The sequence below is a fragment of the Neovison vison genome, chromosome 9, assembly GCF_020171115.1.
Source record: "Neovison vison isolate M4711 chromosome 9, ASM_NN_V1, whole genome shotgun sequence".
NCBI classification, from domain to species: domain Eukaryota; kingdom Metazoa; phylum Chordata; class Mammalia; order Carnivora; family Mustelidae; genus Neogale; species Neogale vison.
This window is the reverse complement of record NC_058099.1, coordinates 91,547,513-91,568,402: the sequence shown is the minus strand read 5'-3', so window position 1 is coordinate 91,568,402 and position 20,890 is coordinate 91,547,513. Positions and strand designations below refer to the sequence as shown.

Below are 20,890 nucleotides of genomic sequence, written 5' to 3'. Positions count from 1 at the left end.
TCTCCAAGAAAATCTATCTTTGGTGACTTGTGTGTATCGAGGCGATTTCTGAGTTCTGCCCATTTTGGAGGAGGTACCCGCTTTCCCTGGTGTGCCTGCCAGGTTGGCACTGAGAATGTAGTGAGGCAGATGATCTCCATTTTTAATCATTTGGGATTATTTTGAAAAACAGAACTGATTGTGCCTGTCTTAGGCCATTTGTATAACAAAAAAGATTTATCTTTCAGCTGTTTTCCCATAGAAGCAGTCTCGTAGAAGTCACGAGACTGGACTTTATTGAATGCTGACCCATGTCGTCTTTGGGCATATGTCTTGTCTCCCTAGCTAGTCTGTGTCTCAAAGGCCAAAGCTCATTCCGGTTCCTTCCCTGCCAAGCCCAGTATCTGGCCTGTCTACACTCAGTACCTTAAAAGATCATGTAAAAAATTCTTTCGAATTGAAATTTATGTGTTAATTTTAGGAGAATAATTAGGAACTATTTTTATGTTCATTTTTAATTTACTATAATTATTTCTTCTCTGACATAACTTAACTATGAAAAATTAAAGAGTCCCCTGTCACTTAATTAACTTGACAAATTAGTATATCGTACAATATTTATTGATAACTGTGGGGGAATGACATGGATGCAAAGTACATTAGTGAGAACTCGTGTTGATAATCCAAATATTTCTCACTCCTTCAAGTGGGAATCCTACTGGGCACAGTCCTGGTAATTAATTATGGCCCAAATGACTTATTTTACATTTATTATCATTTTTTGTTGAGCAGCAAAGTTATTAATCTTTAACTGTGTGGGACGAATTTTCTTTCTTCACACAAATGTCTGTCACCATAAATATTAATCGGTTCTCAGAATTTAATGAGACCGGTCCTAAGAAGACGGAGCCTTCTGGATGCGCAGAGTGGGATCTTTCTTTCTGGCTGCGGATGGCCAGCTCTGAGTGTGTTGATCGGATTCTCTTCTCAGCTGTGGGCACAGGTCACCAAGCAGATGATTTTCTCTACTACTTAATTTAGCGTTCTGGCTTGTGCTCAGCCCTTAGCTGTAATTTTGTTCAGCGTTAGCTTCTTACACTTAGACAGTTTCTTCTTACTTTTTTGTGTTGGTTGCAGTGGAGTTATCACTCCCAATTACCCTTAAAGAGGAAAAACTGCTTCACATCTCATTTCTGTTAAGTTCAGGCGTATTACCAACTCCAGATCTCTATACCATACTTTGAAAGATTATCTGTGGGGCACCTGGGGGCTCAGTTGGTTAAGCTTCTGACTCTTGGTTCTGGCTCAAGTCATAATCTCCAGGGTCATAGGATCAAGCCCTACATAGGACTCCAAGTGAGGAATCAGCTTGGATTCTCTCTCTCCCCTACCTCGGCCCCTCCCCCCACTCATGCGTTCACACTCTCTCAACTCTTTCTTTCTAAAAAATAAAAAAATCTTAAAAAAAAAAAAAAAGATGACTTGCCCCAAAAAGGCATAGATAAATTCACTGTCCTTCAAATGACGTTTTACACTCTAATCCCACGAAGTATTTGACGTGCTCCAGCGTCTCAGGTCAGGAGTCACGCTCTGTATGCTGTTATTATTTTGATACCATCGCAATATAAACAGAAAGCAAAGTCAGAGTTGCTGAGCAAATAAAACCAACTCCTAGAATCAAACTGAGCTGGGAAGAATCGCAAAGGTTCCTGGGAAAGAGCAGAACGGTGCCTTCCACACTCTAGTCTGGGAGAAACAAATTATGGACATACATGTCTTTGCCTGGCCAAGCTAGATTTCCTTGTGAGAATAAAGACATTATCACATTCTCAAGGACTGGAAAAAGTTTTCTACTTACAAATCCTCTTTTACAGAGATGCTCATTTTGAGATCATTCTGCATTCATAGGTAGTTGGGAAGAATGATAGGTCATAGAGAGTCCTCACCTAGTTTCCCCAGTGGAACATCTCGTATGACCTGAGTCTAGTATCAGAATCGGGAAATTGACATTGGTACTGTGCACTGACCTTGATTTTACCAGTTTGACGTATACTCATCGTGTGACTGCTTGGGCATATGTGCAGGTGATTTTATGCAATTCTGTGCATATACAAGTAGACTGGACCACCACAGTCGAGTATGGAACAGTTCTTCATGTTACCCCCGTATACATAACCAGAGCCACCTCTCTCCCTCCCGACCCCTCCCCAAACCCTTGCGACCTCCAGTCTGTTTCCTCTCTCTCTCTCATTTTGTCATATCAAGAATGCCATATAAATGAAGTCTTTGAGGCTTTGTTCCAAGATTGACTTTTCTCACTCTGCAGAAGGCACATGCAGTCCATCCAAGTTACCATGTGTATCACACCTGCCCCTTTTCCATTGCATGGTGTGGACATATCACCGTCAAGCCATTCACCTGCTGGAGAACATGTGAGCTTCCCCAGTGCTGGACTGTTCCGTACAAAGCTGCTGTCAACATTTACACGCAGGTTTTTACATAAGCGTAGTGCCTTTCTCTGGTAGAAATGCCGAGTGTACTCGCTGTGTCTCCTGGGAAGCACACGTTCAGTGTTGTAGGGTTCTGCCTGCCGAACTCTTTCCTGGAGCCATTGCGCCGTTTCCCATTCCCCTGGCAGTCTTGAGCGATCGGATTTCTCTTCATTCTCACTGGCATTTGCTGTTGTTGGTACTTTTTGTTTTAGCTCTTTGGACAGATGTGCATTGAAGTCTCTTGTTTAAAACTTACTTGAGTAGATACTCCAGCAAAGCAAAAGACACATTCAATAGGAAAGGATTTAGGGGGGAACAATAGGATATTGGTGACCAATGAAACAGAAAAGCTTCCGGTTAGGTGGAATGGCTGATCGCGTCGTCTGTGGGACTTAATGCAATCGTTAGGGGTTCCTGAGAAGGCGAGGCCAAAGGTACAGGACTTCGCCACATGCGTTTCTAGTAATAAGCCTTTCTAGGAGACTTGAGTGCTCATTGGACTTTGTTTAAATCTACATTACAGCCTTTGCTGTAATTTCTGGTTCTGATTTATTTTGTAATTACTTGGGTACGTGTTTAATGTTTGTTTACTAAGATCTGGTCCCCAGGAGAATAGAAACCATACAACTTCGTTTTCCTACCCCTGAAATCACTTCAAAGCATCGTGATTGGCTCAGTGTTAGTCCTTCGGGGAAGCCCTAGGGAGATCAGTTCATTTAGGTGATGCCTAGTGGCCCCATTGAAGCCTGCAGCACAGCTGTCTGTCAGTTCTGGAAGGGGACTGATGTCTCTCTGGGCTTTTGCTGGTGGCTCCAGCTCAGCCGTGGTGCAGGCGGGGAGTGGCAGGTGGTTCTGCTGGTAGTTAGGGAAGGCGAGATGGTCAGCTTGAGAGAGTTCAAGGGAGCCTTCAGAAGTCCGGTTACTCTTCTGTGTTGTTGTTCTTAACCTTCTACCTGCCAGGGGATACCTCAGTGTGAGCCAGACATGTAATTCTCCACACTCTGCAAAACCAGCTTTTCCCGTTTGGGGTGGAGGCAGGCAGGGTTCCCTCTTAAACAGCACCTGGGGATACCAAAGTGGCTTAGCATGTAGAACGCATCGTACATAATATATAATCCTAAAATAGATGTACACAGTACAGCACTTAACACGTGATTTCCTGGACAGCAAAGACGTATTTCCAAGGCTCATCGGATCTGCAGGTGGGTTCGGGTGACATTTACTGTGAACTCGCCCTGAACCAGCGCTGCCCTTGACATTGTCATTGGGCTCTCATCGATCCTCACACTGACCCTGTGACGTGGTGTGATGTCCTTCCAAGATGAAGACATGGAGACTCGGAGCAGGTGACACTTCCCAGGGCCCCAGAGCTCATGTGATGGGTCACGACTTACACCCAGGGGTCTCTGACTCCAGACGCAGGCCCCACTCCCAGGGTGCGCCCTCTAAGGCATCTGTAGGTGCAAAAAGGGAACATCTCCCAGAATGAAAACATTAGGTACCAACATGGATTCAAGCAGGCTGGGCTGGAAGCGTCCAGGGACTGGTTTCCCCGCTCTGACAAGGAGCTGGTGGAGACATAGGGGAGTCTCTGTCAAATTAGAGAGTTCCGTCGGACAGGGCGAGGAGTGTGTGTGGAATCTTGCAACCTTCTTCACCAACGGAAGGAGAGAGGAAAACAGTGCCAAGGGACTGAGGAACACAAAATAAAGTTAGTAACCCAAATATTGAATGTTAAATGTTTATTGGAAAGTATAAGCAAGCCCATTAACACTCACCAGCCGGGACCAACATGCGCGTGTGTGAAATCCTAACAACTGAAAAGCAAAACTTCTTTCCGGGAAGTGTGATGGGCCCGGTGGAGTTCAGTGGTTTTCAGAGATGGTTTTTCACATGTTGTGCAGAGGGAGATTGGGCTCTAGATGTGCTCTTGGCTCCCGTGTGAGCAGCTTTCAAGAATTTTCATCGACCACAGAAATGACAGGATTATCAAGTCAGTATTTGTTTTAACCCTCGCTCCAAACCAAATGGAGTGCTGTGAAAATTTCTACAGAAGGAATGGCAGTGGGAAGCTGAAAATAGCTTCATTGGCCCCAAGTGACTCCTCTTCCTTTTCCTCCTAAAAGATCACCTAAAATTAGACAACTCCGATCTTCCCCGAGGGGTGGTGGTGGTCCCATGTCTAAGCAGCTTTCATTTGAAGTAACAACGCACAGAAATAGAAATATACAATAATTGGGGCACCTGGGTGGTTCAGTGGGTTAAAGCCTCTGCCTTTGGCTCAGATCAGGATCCTGGAGTCCCAGGATCTAGTCCCGCATCAGGCTCCCTGCCCGGTGGGGAGTCTATGTCTCTTTCTGCCCCCTCGCTCCTCTGATGCTCTCTCTCTCTCTCTCTCAAATAAACAAAATCTTAAAAAAATATATTTATTTATTAGAAAAAGAAATATACAATAATTGAACTTAATGGAAGTTGAAGTCCTTGGGTTTATGAAGTAGAACAATGCTGTGTCTGATGCATTTAGGGTTTTCTGCGTCGGTGTGTAAAGAACCAGCCTATCTGTGATTCTGTAGTTGAACAGAAATCTAGAAGTAAGATCTGTGTAGGTTCCCAAATGGAACGACTTACACAATATCCCACGGGAGACAGGAGAAGGAAGGAAACGTCCCCAAGGGCTATCTCCCCTCCTCACTGGGAGTCCTGGGAAACCAGAGAAGGGAGCTGTAGGAGGAAGGGGACGTGGCTTCGGGCGGGTGTGACGGTGACAACTCTGCCTTTGAAAGCGGGTCTGGTAAGTCTTTGAGGTTGGCCAGTGTGGATCCGGTTGTGGATGCCAGCACCCGTCTGTCACATAGATGACCTTGTGACATAGAGCAGGGCTGTCAACACCCAAACCAAAGGAGACAAAAAGCAGCAAACCCCAGTAGCTTAGAAAATGGAGTTGAGGCTCCATAGTTTAGGAGAAACTTCTGGAATCTGGTGACTGACTGAGTTGCAGAGATCGAAGGAGTCTTAGAGAGCTTCCTGGGTCTGGGAAATGATCCAAAGTTTAGGAAACGGTTCAGAACGGTCTTGTGGCATGTTACCCCTAACTTGGGCTGTGTGCCTGTCAAGCAAGATCTTGTCTTCCTCCCAGAAGCTTTCAACTCCGGCAACTAGGAACACTTCTCATGGGGAAAATCAGTTTGATTTGAACAGGGCTTTATTTTATTCTTTTGACATCCAGGGCTGAGTCCCCACACTACTGCAGGAAGGAACCCCGGGTGACTGCCTTGTGAAAGGCAAGGTACTTCTCGGGCCACATACAAGTTCTAGGTCTTCCCAAAAGATCAGCACATACTGGCCTCGGAGAGGCTTTGGATCCGGCAAATAGCTCTTCATCGCCGTCAGTATCAGTCAACACTTATTATCAGGTCCCTTCCCCTACAAGCGAATGTTCCTTTGATGTCGCCACTGTTCTTCCTTCAAAGACATTTTGAAATGCGGGCTTTGATCGGGCAAGTATAACTCTTCTGTCCTCACTTTCTGTCCTTGCTTTCAGCAAGTCATTTTGAACGGTTGGTTAGTGTAAGGCTCTGTGCAAAGTCTGTGGGAGGTACAAAAAAAAAAAAAAGAATACGATCCTTACCTTTAAGAAGCTTGGAGTCTACAGTCAAATCTAAACCATCAAGCTCTTATTCATGGCGGACAGACACTCTTCCCATTTTTCTTTCTCTGTCCATTAGAGGGAGCAGAGAGGGTGAAGGGGGTACCATTTCTTCTTTACCCAGAGAGGGGGAAGACAAGTGGCTGAATTTCCCCTCATTTATTGGAGTGGATGTGGAAACATGTGCCAAGTGTGGCCTGCAAGTCTCAACAAACAGCTTGCCAGCCCCCAGATAATCTCTAATCGGAAGGACTTGGCCCTTGTAATACATGACATTTAAATGTGTTTACAAAATAATGTATTAAGACATGTTTATTTATAGAAACAAAGTATAAAGAACCCTAAACTCACCCAATACGGAAGTTACATATTACGTAACTTCTAAATGATATATAGCAATATGTAACTTAATATGTACATAATATGTAACTTCTATATGATATATACATGTATATGTATGTATACATATACATCTATAGTCACATGTAATCTTTGAAAATGGTAGATGGCTATTTCTTGTGCCTCCAAGGTATGCTTTGATGACTGCAAAGTTTTCAAGTGAGCACAAAAACAGGGGTACAGATCAACACAGCACAGCCCCGAATTCTAAATCACTGCATTAGACACAGTGAAAAACACATGATTGCCATAACCAGGCTAAGAACTGAATATTTATTTCTGTCTGCGTTACCAGCCAAAACTGTGTGGCTTGTCACAGCCTGTTTTTTTCTCTTTATTATATTAGCAAGGAACACTCTGAGCATTATTGAGGAAATTAAATTAAATTTAAAAGGCAATATTCAGCTTTAACTGACTTGTACCTGCAGTAATTCAGGAGCCGTATACACTCCAAGGAGCCTGCTCTGGGTGGAAAGGCAGACCCTTGGATTCATTTGACCCTACACCGATGTGTCCAGGGACGTCCACCTGCATCAAAGCCTCAGGACTGGGTTGGCTTGTAGTGTGGAGTTAACACAAATGCTTTTGCCTATCATTTTCTTCTTTATTTAAGGACTAGACTGTAGGCCAGCTGGAAAAATTACTCAGCGACTTTGAGACATCTTCCTGTCGGCTCCACATTTGGTTGGTTTGGTTATCCGTCCGCTGTTCTGTGATCAGGAGAGATGAGGGTCAAAGATAGCAAGTTTCCTGCTTTAACCATTTTAGCTAAGATCCCAAGTAATTCATTTTCATCTTTACCTCTGCCATCTCTAATCTGCCCTCAGCAGAGATAGTAGGAAGTTACCTCTAAACAGAATGCAAATGCATTTCATCGAAGCACCTCAGTATATTAAACTTTATTTTTAAGAAGTTCAAGTATATGCAGAAGTGGACAGAACAGTGTGAAGGACCCCAGTGTGCCCTGTACCCAGCTTTGTGGATTTTCAGCTCAGGGCCAAATGTGTGTCTTCCCACAGCCCCCTCCCCCCACTGAATCTGAAGCACATTCTGGGCATTGCATTATTTTTCTCAAACATGAAGAATCCCTGAAAACTAAAGCCTCCTTTTAAAAAATAAAAATCATAATTGTATTATCATGCCTTTACAACATTAATTCTTCCCAGTCAGTGTTCAAATTTCTAACTGTTTCAGAAACAGCTAGTTAGTTTCAATTAGTGTTGAAACAAGGGCTACATGTCAAGCACTACCCCTCCCCGGATTCAGTCACGCATTTGTTCTTTGTGAGGATATTTGTTGAAGAAATTGGTTTGTTTTTCCAACAGTCTAGCTGTTGCTGATGACGTCCCCACAGTTTCTTTTAACATGTACATCTCTCCCCTGTTTTTCCTATAGATCGGTTGTTGGATCCACAGGCTTAGTCAAACTTGGGTTTGACTTTGTTTTTGGAGTTGTTTCACCAGGAGGCGTGTAGTGTCAGGATGTCTTTCTTTCCATGATGTTAGCAGATGTTGATGACCATGGACTAGACCTGTAAAATGGTGCTTTTCTGGTTCTGTCATAGGGTAGCCACAATGCTCCAGGGGCTTCCAAACAAGAGACTGCCTAGCACATAGTAAGTGTTCAAGAAAATATTTACTGAATGGACTAATTTCCATCAGAACCCCTGTGACATGAGAAGTAATTAGAAGAAACCTTGGTTGCCTAAGATCTGATTACAAAAGAATCTCTTTTCCTCCTGGAATCCCAGTCCTTCTCCATTTTGCATCAAGTATCATGTCCACATTACTTGACCACCTTCTGTCTTTATCTTGGCCACACTTACTATCTTTTGGTACTGGGTGCTAAATTTTAAATGTGGCTGTTTTTCAGAAGGTCTTTGGGTATTATAGAGGGCACGGCTTGCATGGAGCACTGGTGTGGTGAAAAAATAATGAATAATGTTTTTCTGAAAATAAATAAATTGAAAAAAAAGGGGGGGGGACAAAAAACCACACCCTAAGAGTGTTACTAAGCGATGGGCATGTCTAAATAAAAAGTTCAACCATTTAAAAAAAAAAAAAGAGAAGGTCTTTGGGACTCATCCAGTGATGATCCTTTCTCAGCCTCATATCAGCTTAACTCCACATCCCTTACAGATTGGAAATGTGGAGAGATAGAGGGCAAGAAAAGTAAACAGGCCCTGAACTATGTTTCAGAACAGAGAGCCAACGCTGAGCACTCTTGGTTGGTGTAATAGTCCTTGAAGGTAATTCCACCCATCACACCCTCTCTTTGCAAAAGTGTCCTAAAAAGTGACATTTTTACTAGACTCTAAGATCAGCGTAGTTTATGGCAAAATAAGCTTGCCTCGTATCTGCCCATTTAGTTGTAAGCCTACTAATCAGTAAATATAAAGTCTCTGTAACAGCTTTGGTTTTTGCCCTTAACATCGTGTTTACAAATAGCCTAGTGTGGGTAGGTTTGAAAACGCTATTAGCTTTATTCTTCTGACAATACAGAGGATGTAATCACAGTCAATACTTTCAATGCTAAAGGTTTTTCACAAGCCATGTGATCTTGAAATGCAGTAATCAAGTTCTTATATTTGAGATGGAAGATGTAGGGCTCTGTGTTCTTTGCTACTGAATATTTTGGTTTTCATTTGCTTGCCCACATGGACAGCAGTATAAAAAAATAGACATTTCTGCTCTGATCAGAGTACACAGCAGGGAACAAAGCAAAACAAGCCTTTGGTGAGCAGAACAGTCTGGTGCGTATGGTAGGAAAAATACAGATACAACCCAAGTTTTATCCCGTGGAGGGATCTAATAATGTGCTTCAGTTTTCAGAGGGGGGGATGTGTTCTCAACATTTTATGGAGATCATGAGTCTAGTTTTCGTGAAGCTAAGAGATGAGACAGGCTTTGAAAACCAGCAAGAGTTGAAAAGAATAGGAAGGACCTTCCAGAAGAAACGGAATGAACAACACCTTTGGGGCACATTTATGGGTAACTAAGTGATTCTAGCTTGACCAGCCTGGAAGAGGTCCCTAGACAGATGTTAAATAACAGGCAGATGTTGGCTGGGGCCACAGTAGCAAGAACCTTCAGTGTCACGTGAGCCATGGTGAGAGGCTGAAGGCTTTGACCTAGGGGTGTGACACAACCTGGTCAAGCGAGGATGTCTGAAATAGATGGGAAGGTGGGAGGAAGAGAAGTTGAAATCATTAGCACAAAGGAGTGTTCCATTTGTAGAAGCTGCTGGATTGGGCAGCTTAGTGGAAGGAAAAGGAGTCAGGACGTCTGAAATCCACAGACTGATATGGAATAAGAGAGAGAAATGAGGGAAAGGAGCTGCTTTGGGGGAAAATAAGATTCAAGGGTTATAGCTAGACAGTTGCATAGAAGTTTAGGAATGTCCAGAAGTCCATTGGAAATACACAGGCCAAGAGCTTAGGAAAGAGTTTGACCTAAAGAAAAGATTTGGGGAATTGTCTGTAGAGAGATAATAGCTAGAATCTGTGCGCTAAGAGATGCTCAGGATTATTTTCCATTTCTCCCTCAAACTCCCCTGCTGCCATCCATATTCAAGTTATCATCTTTTTTGGGAAATTTTTTATTTGAGTGTAGTTGACACATAATGTTAAATTAGTTTCAGGTGTACAGCCTAGCGATGAGACAAGTTTAAACATCATGCCGTGCTCACGAGTTCCCTGATGATAAGTGATGTTGAGCATTTTTTCTTGTGTCTGTTGGCCATCTGAATGTCTTCTTTGAAAAAATGGTCTATTCGGTCCTCTGGCCATTTTTTAGTTAGGATGTTGTTTTTTGGTGTTACGTTGTGTAAGTTCATATATTTTGGATATTAACTCCTTAGTGGATCTGTCATTTGCAAACATCTTCTTCCATTCAGTAGGTTGCTTTTTGTTTTGTTGAGGGTTTCCCTCACTCGGCCAAAGGTTTTTGTTTTGATACAGTCCGAGTAGTTGAATCTTGCCTTTGTTTCCTTTGCCTCAAGAGACATACCTAGAAAAGTGTTGCTATGGCTGATGTCAGAGTGATGACTACCTCTGCTGCTTTTAGGATTTGTATGGCTTCCACTCTCAATTTCAGGTCTTTAACCCATACTGGGTTTGTTTTTGCAGAGGGTTTGGAAAGTCGTCTAGTTTCATTCTTTTGCATGCCTGTAGCTGTCCAGTTCTCCCAGCACCATTTATTGACAAAGTGACCGTCTTTTCCCCCATTTTAAAATTCTTGCTGCTTTTGTCATAGATGAGTCGGCTATATGGGTATGGGCTTATTTCCGGCCCCCTGTTGTAGTCCACCGATCTGTCTTTGTGCCAGTCCCATTGTGTTTGGATTACCATACCTTTGTAGTGGATCTGGAATTATGATACCTCCAGCTTTGTTCTTCTCTTTGAAGATGGCTTTGGCTATCCAGGAACAAACCAGAACAAATAATACTAAAATGTGTATGGAATGTCAAATACCATGTCTTATCTGGACTGTTGAAATACTCCTCATGCAAAAATAGGTACCCCTTGTGTGGGGTGTCTCCACAGCACCCTGATTTCCTCCTTCCAGGCCTTATTCCAGTCTGTAGTTGGGTAATTTTGAGGATGGTATTGTCAATTTACTTACCCCTGAAGTTCAAGTAACTTCCTTGGTGCCTGGGACCGACTAGAGGCTCAATTTTTTTCCTCCAACAGAAAGAGTGAATGTCACTGCTAAAAAGTAGAGAGAGAAAAGTGTTAAGAGAGAACGAAGGTGTTCACTAAAGGAAAGGCAGGCAAAGACAAACAGGAAGGCAGGGAACAAGGGCTGAGGGCAAGTGGGGACTCCAGGGGCGATGGTCAGCAGGGATGAGCCTACAGGAGGCAGAATAACAGTGACAGTCATCGTTCCCATTGATTGGGTTCTCTGTATATCCTGGTTACTGTATATCTCTGTATATCCTGTATATCCTAAGACTGGCCGTGCATTAACTCGGTCTGCACAGTAACCCTCTAAGGTCAGAGTTCCCATTGTCTCTCTTTTACAGATGAGGGAACAAGGCACAGAACAGCTCCGTACCTTGCACAGGGACACATGGGGAAGCCATGAGTGAAACCAGACTGCCTGGCTCCAGAACCCAGAGCCTCACCCACCGCCCAGCTGCTCCCGCTCCTTCTAGAAGGGGACAGGAACAGTGTGCAGTGAGTGTGGGCACAGAAGGTGGAAATGGAACAGGAGGAGCAGGCAGTCTTGCTGACCTTTAGCCATGGAGAGAGGACCGCAGTGACAACATCACATTTCCCACATTGGGTCATAAATTCTATAGAAATTCTATGAGTAAGAGTCTTCCCAACATAGTGCCCAGGGATAAGAACCTGAAGAAGATGCTTTCTTTGGGAATAGAGAGTTTTGATCATGTCTTCAGGATTTTTGTACCAGATGCTCCAACACTGAATTTTTTTTTTTTTTTACTATCTTCCAGTATTGTTATTGTCTTAAAATAGTCCTTGAGAGAGAAGGAGAAGAAATCTTGCTTTGACAATAAATACTGTTTTGCACAGCAAACACACAGCTACAAAACCCACCAGCCACAGCCAGGTCAGGCAGACATTCTAGAAAAAGAGTGTTTTCGCTCCTGAGTGACAGACTTGACTGATGGGTGTCTGTCATGTCGCAGAATGTTGCACACTCCCGAGGCTCACACGTGCTAAGATTTTGGCAGATATATTTGATTCCTTTAATTAAGGAACGGGGAGGATATGAATAACAACTATTTTGTTCCTAATTGATGCAGATCTGCAGGGCACGTGACTAAAATCTGTTCCCAGAATTTTTTTTTTTTTTCATTACGGAAGTTTTGGAATTTGACTTAAAATATATGCCTATATATTTCTCTTCTTCTTCCTTTTTTTTTCTTCTTTTTTTTTTTTTGGTTGATGATGACTTTACCTAACCTCAAATCTAACTATCATGGTCACTTCCCACACAGTGGGAATAGAATTTATCTTTTTTTTGGTGGTGGGGGGGTTTGTCCCACAAAGAGAACTTTCCTTTGCAGCGAAAAAGGAGATCACAGGGAATGACATCCAAAGCCCTGACTGCCCAGGTAACCGTGGGTGGGTGTCTCTTATTTGGGGTTAGGATTAGTATTTAGACAGGGAAGTCTTGTTACCAGCTGTAGACATGGGCAGAAGGTCATTCAGACGCCTTAAGCTAATGCGCCTCTACATGCATTAGAAGTTCTATAAATGCGGCTTGTGCTCCCCCTGCTTGGGTGGAGATTTGGGCATTATAATGAGGGCATGGTAGATGTTGGTCTTTCCAGAGGTAACTCCATGGTCCTTCTGTGCAGACTCCTCTTTTTTAAGCTTTTCACTCTGAAAGCAGGAGCCTGGCTTCCTAAAGACAATTCAGTACCCTTCAGGGTCTCTGACGATCCAGCTTGAGAACACAGAGAAAATGATTCGCTTTTAAAAATTTAGGTGTAGCTTTTTCATAGTGAATTTTCTCTGGAGGCTTGTTATTGTTGTTGTTGTTGTTGTTGTTTTAAATAAGCCAGGACAAATATTTGGCGACTTTAAAGCATCAGGAAATCGGGAAAACATCAGGAATTAAAACTGGACCCCGGCCTGACTTTGGATCACTTATAAAAGACACCCGTTCCATTTGGCCTGTCCTTAGGCGGGAGAAGAGCCTCTGAGTACAAACCAGACGGTTCACATTGAATCTTGCATTGAGAATTTAAGGAAAAATACTTGATAAAGAGGCTTTTTAACAAGCAGAACTCCCTTGCCGATACGCTGCAGAGGAGAGAGAAAGAATTGGGACGTTATCACAAGGACCTTTCCATTTCCCCACACCTCTCTGTAAGTGTGCTGGATGCCTGGCAGGAATGCCCCCAGCACGGTCCCAGGGTCTGATTAGAACTTGATTTTGGAGCTTGGGTACTGCTGTGCAGGGACACGTAGCAGTGGGGCGTCTGGGCCACGCAGGGCATGAGGCTGTGAATTTTGCTCACCGACAAGGGGACCGTTGGCCCAGATGGCGAGGCCGTGGAGTTAGAGCCTCGGACCAGAACTGCGGTGCAGGCCGGCTGTCCGTTTCCCATCAGACACTCAACCCAGAACTTTTAAAGGGGCCCAAAGGGCACTGGTAAGCTGGCCAAAAATGCAGTCATATTTTTATAGGCTTTTTGTGCATTCTTGTTGTCAGAAGTGTCACTCCAAGGGTGTTTATATCAAGACAACTTCTGTAGCCTCTCACACCAGTGTGAGCCATGAGTCTCCGTGACTTATAGTCAGGATGAGGGTACCTAGCAGTTAATCGGGTATTCTTCCTGTACCAAGAATTTTTCCAGGCACTTTCTCTGCATTTCCATGTTGAATTTTCACAGGCACCCTCTGCAATGTGTAATAATTGTTGGCCTTCCACAGAGGAGGAAACAGGCGTAGGGAGGTGATGTGACCCGCCGAGGTCAGAGGCCATGCCCTTTATCTTTTAGGTCCTTACCCCAAAGCCTCTCTAGGAAGGGACAGGCAAGCTCTGGTACCTGGGAGTCAGAAACCTGGCATCTGCAGGTGGTGATCCCCGGGCAGGACTATGACAGGACAGGGGGCGCTGTTTCCAAGACACCCTTTCAGTATGGTTGACAGTTACAAAAGCTAAGGTCCTTCTACCTTTTTTTTTTTTAAGATTATTTATTTGAGAGAGAGAGACAGTGAGAGAGAACACAAGAGGGGAGAAGGTCAGAGGGAGAAGCAGACTCCCTGTGGAGCTGGGAGCCTGATGCGGGACTCCATCCTGGGACTCTGGGATTGTGACCTGAGCCGATGGCAGTTGCTTAACCAACTGAGCCACCCAGGCACCCAGGTCCTTCTACTCTTGCTTTTGTCTGAAGAAAGTGTCCAATATCTATTAGTGTTTCTTCATAAGAGGTTGGGTCCTTGGCAACCGTGATACAAAGCTGGCTTGCTTTCTTACCAGACTTCCTCATGGAGACATGAGGAAGGTACTGATTGGTCTCCCTGGAGAACCAGCCAATGGGTTGGATGCCGAATCGTCGGGGCAGTGGTGAGGAACTCTTCCTGCCACCCTTCCCTCTTCCTTCATCCTTGACCCCACTTCTTCTTCGGTTAGGGAAGCTGGGTCCACATGACTATCAGGTCACTCTCTTGGGTTAGAAAGTTCCATGGCGTAATCCTCTTAAATAGTAAGACTCTACTCTCAGCGCTTGCCTGCCTCCTTTCTCGAAGTACTCAGTTGAGTAAACTGATGAATCATTGATACTCTGAATAATTGATACTCATGGGCAGCCCCCTTTCGTTTTTCCTCATTGATGCATGAGACCCAGGGATAACCGTATTTCTGGAAGGCCTGCTATGTCATAGTTCACAAACCCCCCTTACAGAGGCCACAGGTGTATAAATCCGCAGGTCCAACCCCTGATCGCTATATCTCTATCATAAATGTCTGATCAAAGAGCAATCGGGCTCCCCTGAAACTAATAACATACTATGTGTTAACTAAATTGAATTTAGATTTTAAAAAAAATTTTAAATATATAAATAAGCATTTGGGCTAAAGAATAATGAGGAAAGCCTATGGAATTCTGCGTCTTCAGTCTCTGGTTAAAGAGTTATCATACACCTTGCCCCTCAAAGACATTCCCTAACTGGGGTATAGCCACAGATTATCCTGCTGATTCAGAGACAACTGTTCTGCCACGCAGGCTTGTCTTCATTTCTGGGCTGTTTTTGATTTCCCGAGCAGCTTTGTGTGAGAAATGCCAGGCGTTAAAAAGTCTCAGCCCACTAGGAGAAGAACTTTATCATAGAGGAAAATGCCCCATTTTCATGCTCTCCTGAATACTCTTCCTCCATGGAAGAAGCCTCCTGAGGGTCGAAGCCCCACCCACCCCGGGAAGCCATGTGCAATGCCTCTTCCCTTGACCTTATTTCCCGCCATTTTCCTGTCAGAGCGTCTCTCCCTCCTCTGTCTGGCTGCCTGCAGCTACTCTTCGTTCCTTCTCTTCCCCACAGTTTGCTGAGTGGGTAACTAAGCGTGAAGTCCTATTGTTTGTTGAGATCATGATTTTTTTTAAAACCACTTCTGCGGGGACGCCTGGGTGGCTCAGTGGGTTAAGCCGCTGCCTTCGGCTCAGGTCATGATCTCAGGGTCCTGGGATCGAGTCCCACATCGGGCTCTCTGCTCAGCGGGGAGCCTGCTTCCCTCTCTCTGCCTGCCTGTCTACTTGTGATCTCTCTCTGTCAAATAAATAAATAAAATCTTTAAAAAAATAAAAAATAAAAATAAAAACACTTCTGCTGGGAACCGAGTGGAACCACTTGGAAATGCCAGCTTTTCCAAGGAGGCCATGGAACTCCAGCAAGGTTAAGATGTAGAGAACGGAATTTGAACAAAAACACATTCCAGCTGAGTCCTCATGCGGAGGAGGATACAGCATGTAGAGACCCTTAGTTGGGGGTGTCTGTGTTCTGGTGTTTAAGAGTGTGGCCACTGGACGTGACTGCCTGGGTTCACATCCCCACAGCACCACTTCTAAGCTGTGTGATACCAAACAAATTACCTTGCCTCCCTCTGGCTCATTTTATTCCTCTGTAAAATAGAGACAGTGGTAGTACCTCGTCCTAAGAGTTGTGAGGGTTGGATCTGAGTGACCTCCTTAGAACCTGGCATGTGGGAAGTGCTCAATAAATGTTACGAGGGAAGCATTCATGGAGGGTTAGGAAAAGCTGTGCTTGCTTTAGGTTTGCATAAAAAATATCATCTTGGAGCCGTTGTGATAATCCCTACTAAACCTGACCTAATAATAACCTCAAATATTTTTATTTTGGTTTTCCTCCATCTGCCATGCCCTGGAAGGGACGCAGGAGCTGTGCATCTGCGTCTCTAGAACTTTCTGATTCTCTGCCGCTGAGACTTACCCGCTTCCGTTGACCGGCCGCCTGTTCTTTTTCTTCCGCAGGTGCTGGAGAGCTTCAAAATCATGGACTATAGCCTTTTGCTGGGAATCCACATCTTGGACCATTCCCTCAAAGAGAAGGAAGAGGAGAACTCCCAGAATGTGCCTGATGCTAAGCGGTCCGGGATGCAGAAGGTCCTCTATTCCACAGCGATGGAATCCATCCAGGGTCCGGGCAAGCCTGGAGATGGGATCATCACAGAGAACCCGGACACGTAAGTGCGCCCGCCCTCCTGCGCACCCTCCTGGTCGTGGCGGCCCACGGCAGTAGGGAATGACACGCAATCATGTCCCCTCCATGAGGGCTGTTTGAGAACGGATTCATACCCGGTGCTAAAATGGGTCGAGCAGCCTTCATTCCTGCTCATCTCCGGGTAACTAGATGCATGACGGTGCTTCTGGGGATTACCATTCTTTCCCCCGTGTGCTCGCTTTTTTCCAATGGCTCCATTTCGGAACAATGGCCGAAAGTGTTTCTCGCTACCCCCACTGGCTCCGTGTTGAAAATGTCCCCCACAACAAGGAGAACATACTTTGAATTTGAATCAACGCATATTTAAGCAAACACGGGGTCGGGATTGCATTCGTCATTCAGAGCTCCCGTCTGCAGGAGAGGACTCTCTTCTGCCGGATCCTCTACCCCCTGGCAGATGTGGTCTCTTGCCTTAGCCAGATGTGCTGGTAACTGCAGGATCCGTTTGCATGTATAAAGTCCACACTGATGAACAGAAACAATTGTGACCAAGGAAAATTACTGCAGCGGCTGACTGTCATGTGCATTGACCAGCTGTACAAGAGAGGGAACGGAAGGCGCCACTTTCCTTGGCCGTTAGCGATCTGCCTTTTAGGCGTCTCCAACAATGATTAAATCACGGGCATATTTCACTTTTTCTTTTTTTTGGTAAAGATTTTATTTATTTATTTGACAGACAGAGATCACAAGTAGGCAGAAAGGCAGGCAGAGAGAGAGGAGGAAGCAGGCTCCCCGCTGAGCAGAGAACCCGATGCAGGGCTTGATCCCAGGACCCTGAGACCATGACCTGAGCCGAAGTCAGAGGCTTTAACCCACTGAGCCACCCAGGCGCCCCCATGTTTCACTTTTATAAAGGAATACATATCAAACTTTTAAAAAATCCTCACTTCTCCATCTATCTAAATGCCCAATAGTCGATTAAACAAGGGATTCTGTATCAGTATAAAAAACTACAGAGCCATAAAAAACACATTAGCATTGAATACAAGCAAATGTCTAATCACTTAGCGATTGAAGAATTCAAATTATAAAGCATGTTAAATTGTTGCTTTTGTGGACTGATAAACACCTACACACACGCATTTACACTAGACAGGTGTACCAAATGCTAATAGTGGTCCTTTGCCTCCTAGGAATGGGTTCTTTTAAATGTTACACTTCACAGCAAATAGGTAAAAGCATTGCATTTTTAAAGGGGAGTATTTTAAAAATACTTTAAAAATTCGTTCCCGTGGTGTGGTGAAAAAATAACGAATAATGTTTTTCTGAAAATAAGTAAATTGGAAAAAAAAATTCATTCCCGTAGTTTTAAAATAGGAATAATTTTTTGTCTGGATTCTTCCCGTCCAGCTGTCCTGAGTCAACAGCTCCATTTTCATTCTCCTGTGTGGGAAGTTCAGCATTCTGGATTCCCAGGGAGACCTTACCCGAGGCAAAAAAAAAAAGAGTGGGAGTCCAGAATTCTTAAAAGTTGTCCATTTTTATTTAGTCTGTTTATTAGAAGTGATTTTTAACTTCCCATTATATGTCATAAACTATTTTCTCTCTTGCTCTATCAACAGAATGGGAGGCATTCCAGCTAAAAGCCATAAGGGAGAAAAACTACTTTTATTTATGGGCATTATTGATATTCTGCAATCATATAGGTAAGAGATTTGGGGAAGTAGCCTTTCCTTATTTCAGAATAAATCAACAAAAGGTATTCTGAAAATCCACCACATGGGAATGATTTTACATTCTCATTTGTATGTTTCTGTGTCTTTATGTTTAGGTTAATGAAGAAGCTAGAACATTCCTGGAAAGCTCTGGTCTATGATGGGGTATGTGATTATCATGTTCCTTGATACCTATATATTTTTCTGATTTCTCAGACTTGAGGGGGTGTCTAGGAAGTCACGTCAGCAGAGAAAATGATGTCTTATTTTTGCGTGAAATCTGGACACACTTACGAAAGGAGAGGATGCTGGGAAGAAGGGGAGACTCTTTTGTATGGGCCCCGGAAGCTCAGGACGACAGTTGCAATGAGGTTCTCACAAGACTGAGCTGTGGCGGGGTCTGAACCTGACTTTGGTGGCCCACAGCCCAGGATTTGAACCTGCCAGACACGTTGCTTGTGATTTGCCTCTCTTGGCCTGGTTTCCCATCTCTCCAAGAGACATGGTAATAGTACCTAGTACTTGCCTCATTGGACTGATACAAGGATAAAATAAAATGATGCCCTTTAGTTTTCAACACAAGACATACGAAGTTACGGTTGGATATAGGACTAAGCCTGACTGGCATGAGGGTATCTGTTGAACTCAGAATTGTATAACCAAAGAAGACAATCAACTATCCACCTACAGCCGCCCTCCCCCAGCCCCGCTCTCTCTCTCTCTCTCAACCCACGTAACACACATGCACGTTCCTCTCTGGATGTTAGATTTGAACTTTTTGCTGCTGACAGAATGTTGACTGGCCTCAGTCTCCCTCAGTTAATAACTTAAAGTGACTTCCAAAGAAGGTATAACTTCCAAAGAAGGTATCGGTCCAAGATTTGCTCACACCTTTTTTTTTAAAAAAAGATGTTAGCAGATGCTTTCCTTTGAGAGAAGATAAATTCTAGATATCATTCTTCTCCTTTATTGGAAAGAACACTTTCCACTGCCTCAGTTCTGTGGAAAACTGGTAATAACCTTCCAGCGTGAAAGGTCTGCGTTTGTCTACAGGCTGAGGAACGGGCTTCCTCAGAACGCCCTTGTAACAGGGTCACGGGTTTGTTTCTAAGAATTAAATGTCAGCTTATTATTCAGACCAAAGATTCCTTCTATTTAAAAGCCAAGATGGTAGGTTCATTTTTTTCCCTTCCTGACTGAAGTAGAGACTGAATAATATCTTCACCATGGAAGGGTGAAGGCTTCTCCTTCTGTTTTCTGAGACAATGTTAATTCCCTGATACCGGGCTAAGATTTCTGATGGGATTGACCTAGTTCTCCACTGGTCAGATGCTGCTGAGAGGCCCCTACCTTTGTCTAGTTAAAACACATCTTCCATTCTGCTGGGTTTGGTTTTTTCTTAAGAGTATCTCTGTATTGAACATGTATTTGTGGAACTGTGAGAGCAGTAAATAAGACTCATTTTTGTTTGTTTGCAAAGGTGCCTCTTACTTAAGCAATGTTTCTTCACACCAAAGAGAAACACGGTCCAAACTCTCTTGGAAGGCAAGGTCCGATGCACCATAAGCTATTTCTAAGTTACTGTGCCTGTTGTATGTGTCCATTTCACACAGGAGCTGCATGTCAGACCAGCCCAGTCAGAAATGCCCGCCTCTACAGCATCCCTAATGGGCTAGAGGACCAGTAGGCCTTGGCCAAAGAGGCTTTCTCTGTACTGTGTCCTTCATAACATGCAGTTTACAGAATGACCTTATGCCTCCTGTAATGCCCTGTTTCACAGATTTAAAAAAAAAAAATAGAGGCACCAAGGCCCTGCCTTCTTCCTGGATCACACAGCTGTATTAAGACTGGAACTAACATCAGAACCAGGTCCCCAGACCTCTGGTCCAATGTGGGTTTTTTCTTCCAAACCCAGAGCAGCTGCTTTATACCATCTAAATTTAAATTTTCAGAACTTCTTCTAATAGAATCCACAAACGTAGAATGAAAACGGCACATTTACTCTTTCTAGAAACGTGCATCTCGGTTAGCAGATACGTGATTACTGAATAAACATGTAGAATTAGCTTCTTCATCCATCTCCTTTCCTGGATTTATAATAAAATGCCCCTCCAGTCCTGAAGACTCCTGCCAAGCACGAGAGAATTGAGTTAACAATTCAATTCAGTTCAATTCTATCTAATTGGTAGATAATTCAGCATAGCGGAGGTCATCCGTCAGCCTTGTCCCCGAGGAGTCTTCCCAGTGTCCGTGTACCTGATTACTACGAGACAAAACCACACTATTTTCTTTTTAATCTCCATGTCACTCTTACGTTAGGGTTGTTTTGCATATGTCCCCATTTTTTGTCCCTGACCTAAACCAGTATTATCCTTTATTTTAAATGAAACACTGGTTGCCTGTATGTTAAAAAAAAAAAAAATCTAAAAGCTTCACAGGGCACACGGTGGAGTGAGAATCAGCTGTTTTGTTTTATAAAGTAGCGTCCTTTGGCTGGCTCCCCCGTGCC

At 43.9% G+C, this 20,890-nt stretch overlaps 1 protein-coding gene across 3 annotated transcripts in view; it reads left to right on the top strand.

Moving 5' to 3' along the window:
- Window positions 1-20,890, top strand: part of PIP5K1B (phosphatidylinositol-4-phosphate 5-kinase type 1 beta) — a 295,704-nt gene that overhangs the window by 197,637 nt on the left and 77,177 nt on the right. For all 3 annotated transcript variants that reach the window (XM_044265941.1, XM_044265942.1, XM_044265943.1), the window contains exons 8-10: window positions 16,477-16,688; window positions 18,289-18,372; window positions 18,498-18,546. In XM_044265941.1, coding sequence (XP_044121876.1) covers window positions 16,477-16,688; window positions 18,289-18,372; window positions 18,498-18,546 — 345 coding nt within the window. The remainder of the gene's footprint in view (window positions 1-16,476; window positions 16,689-18,288; window positions 18,373-18,497; window positions 18,547-20,890) is intronic.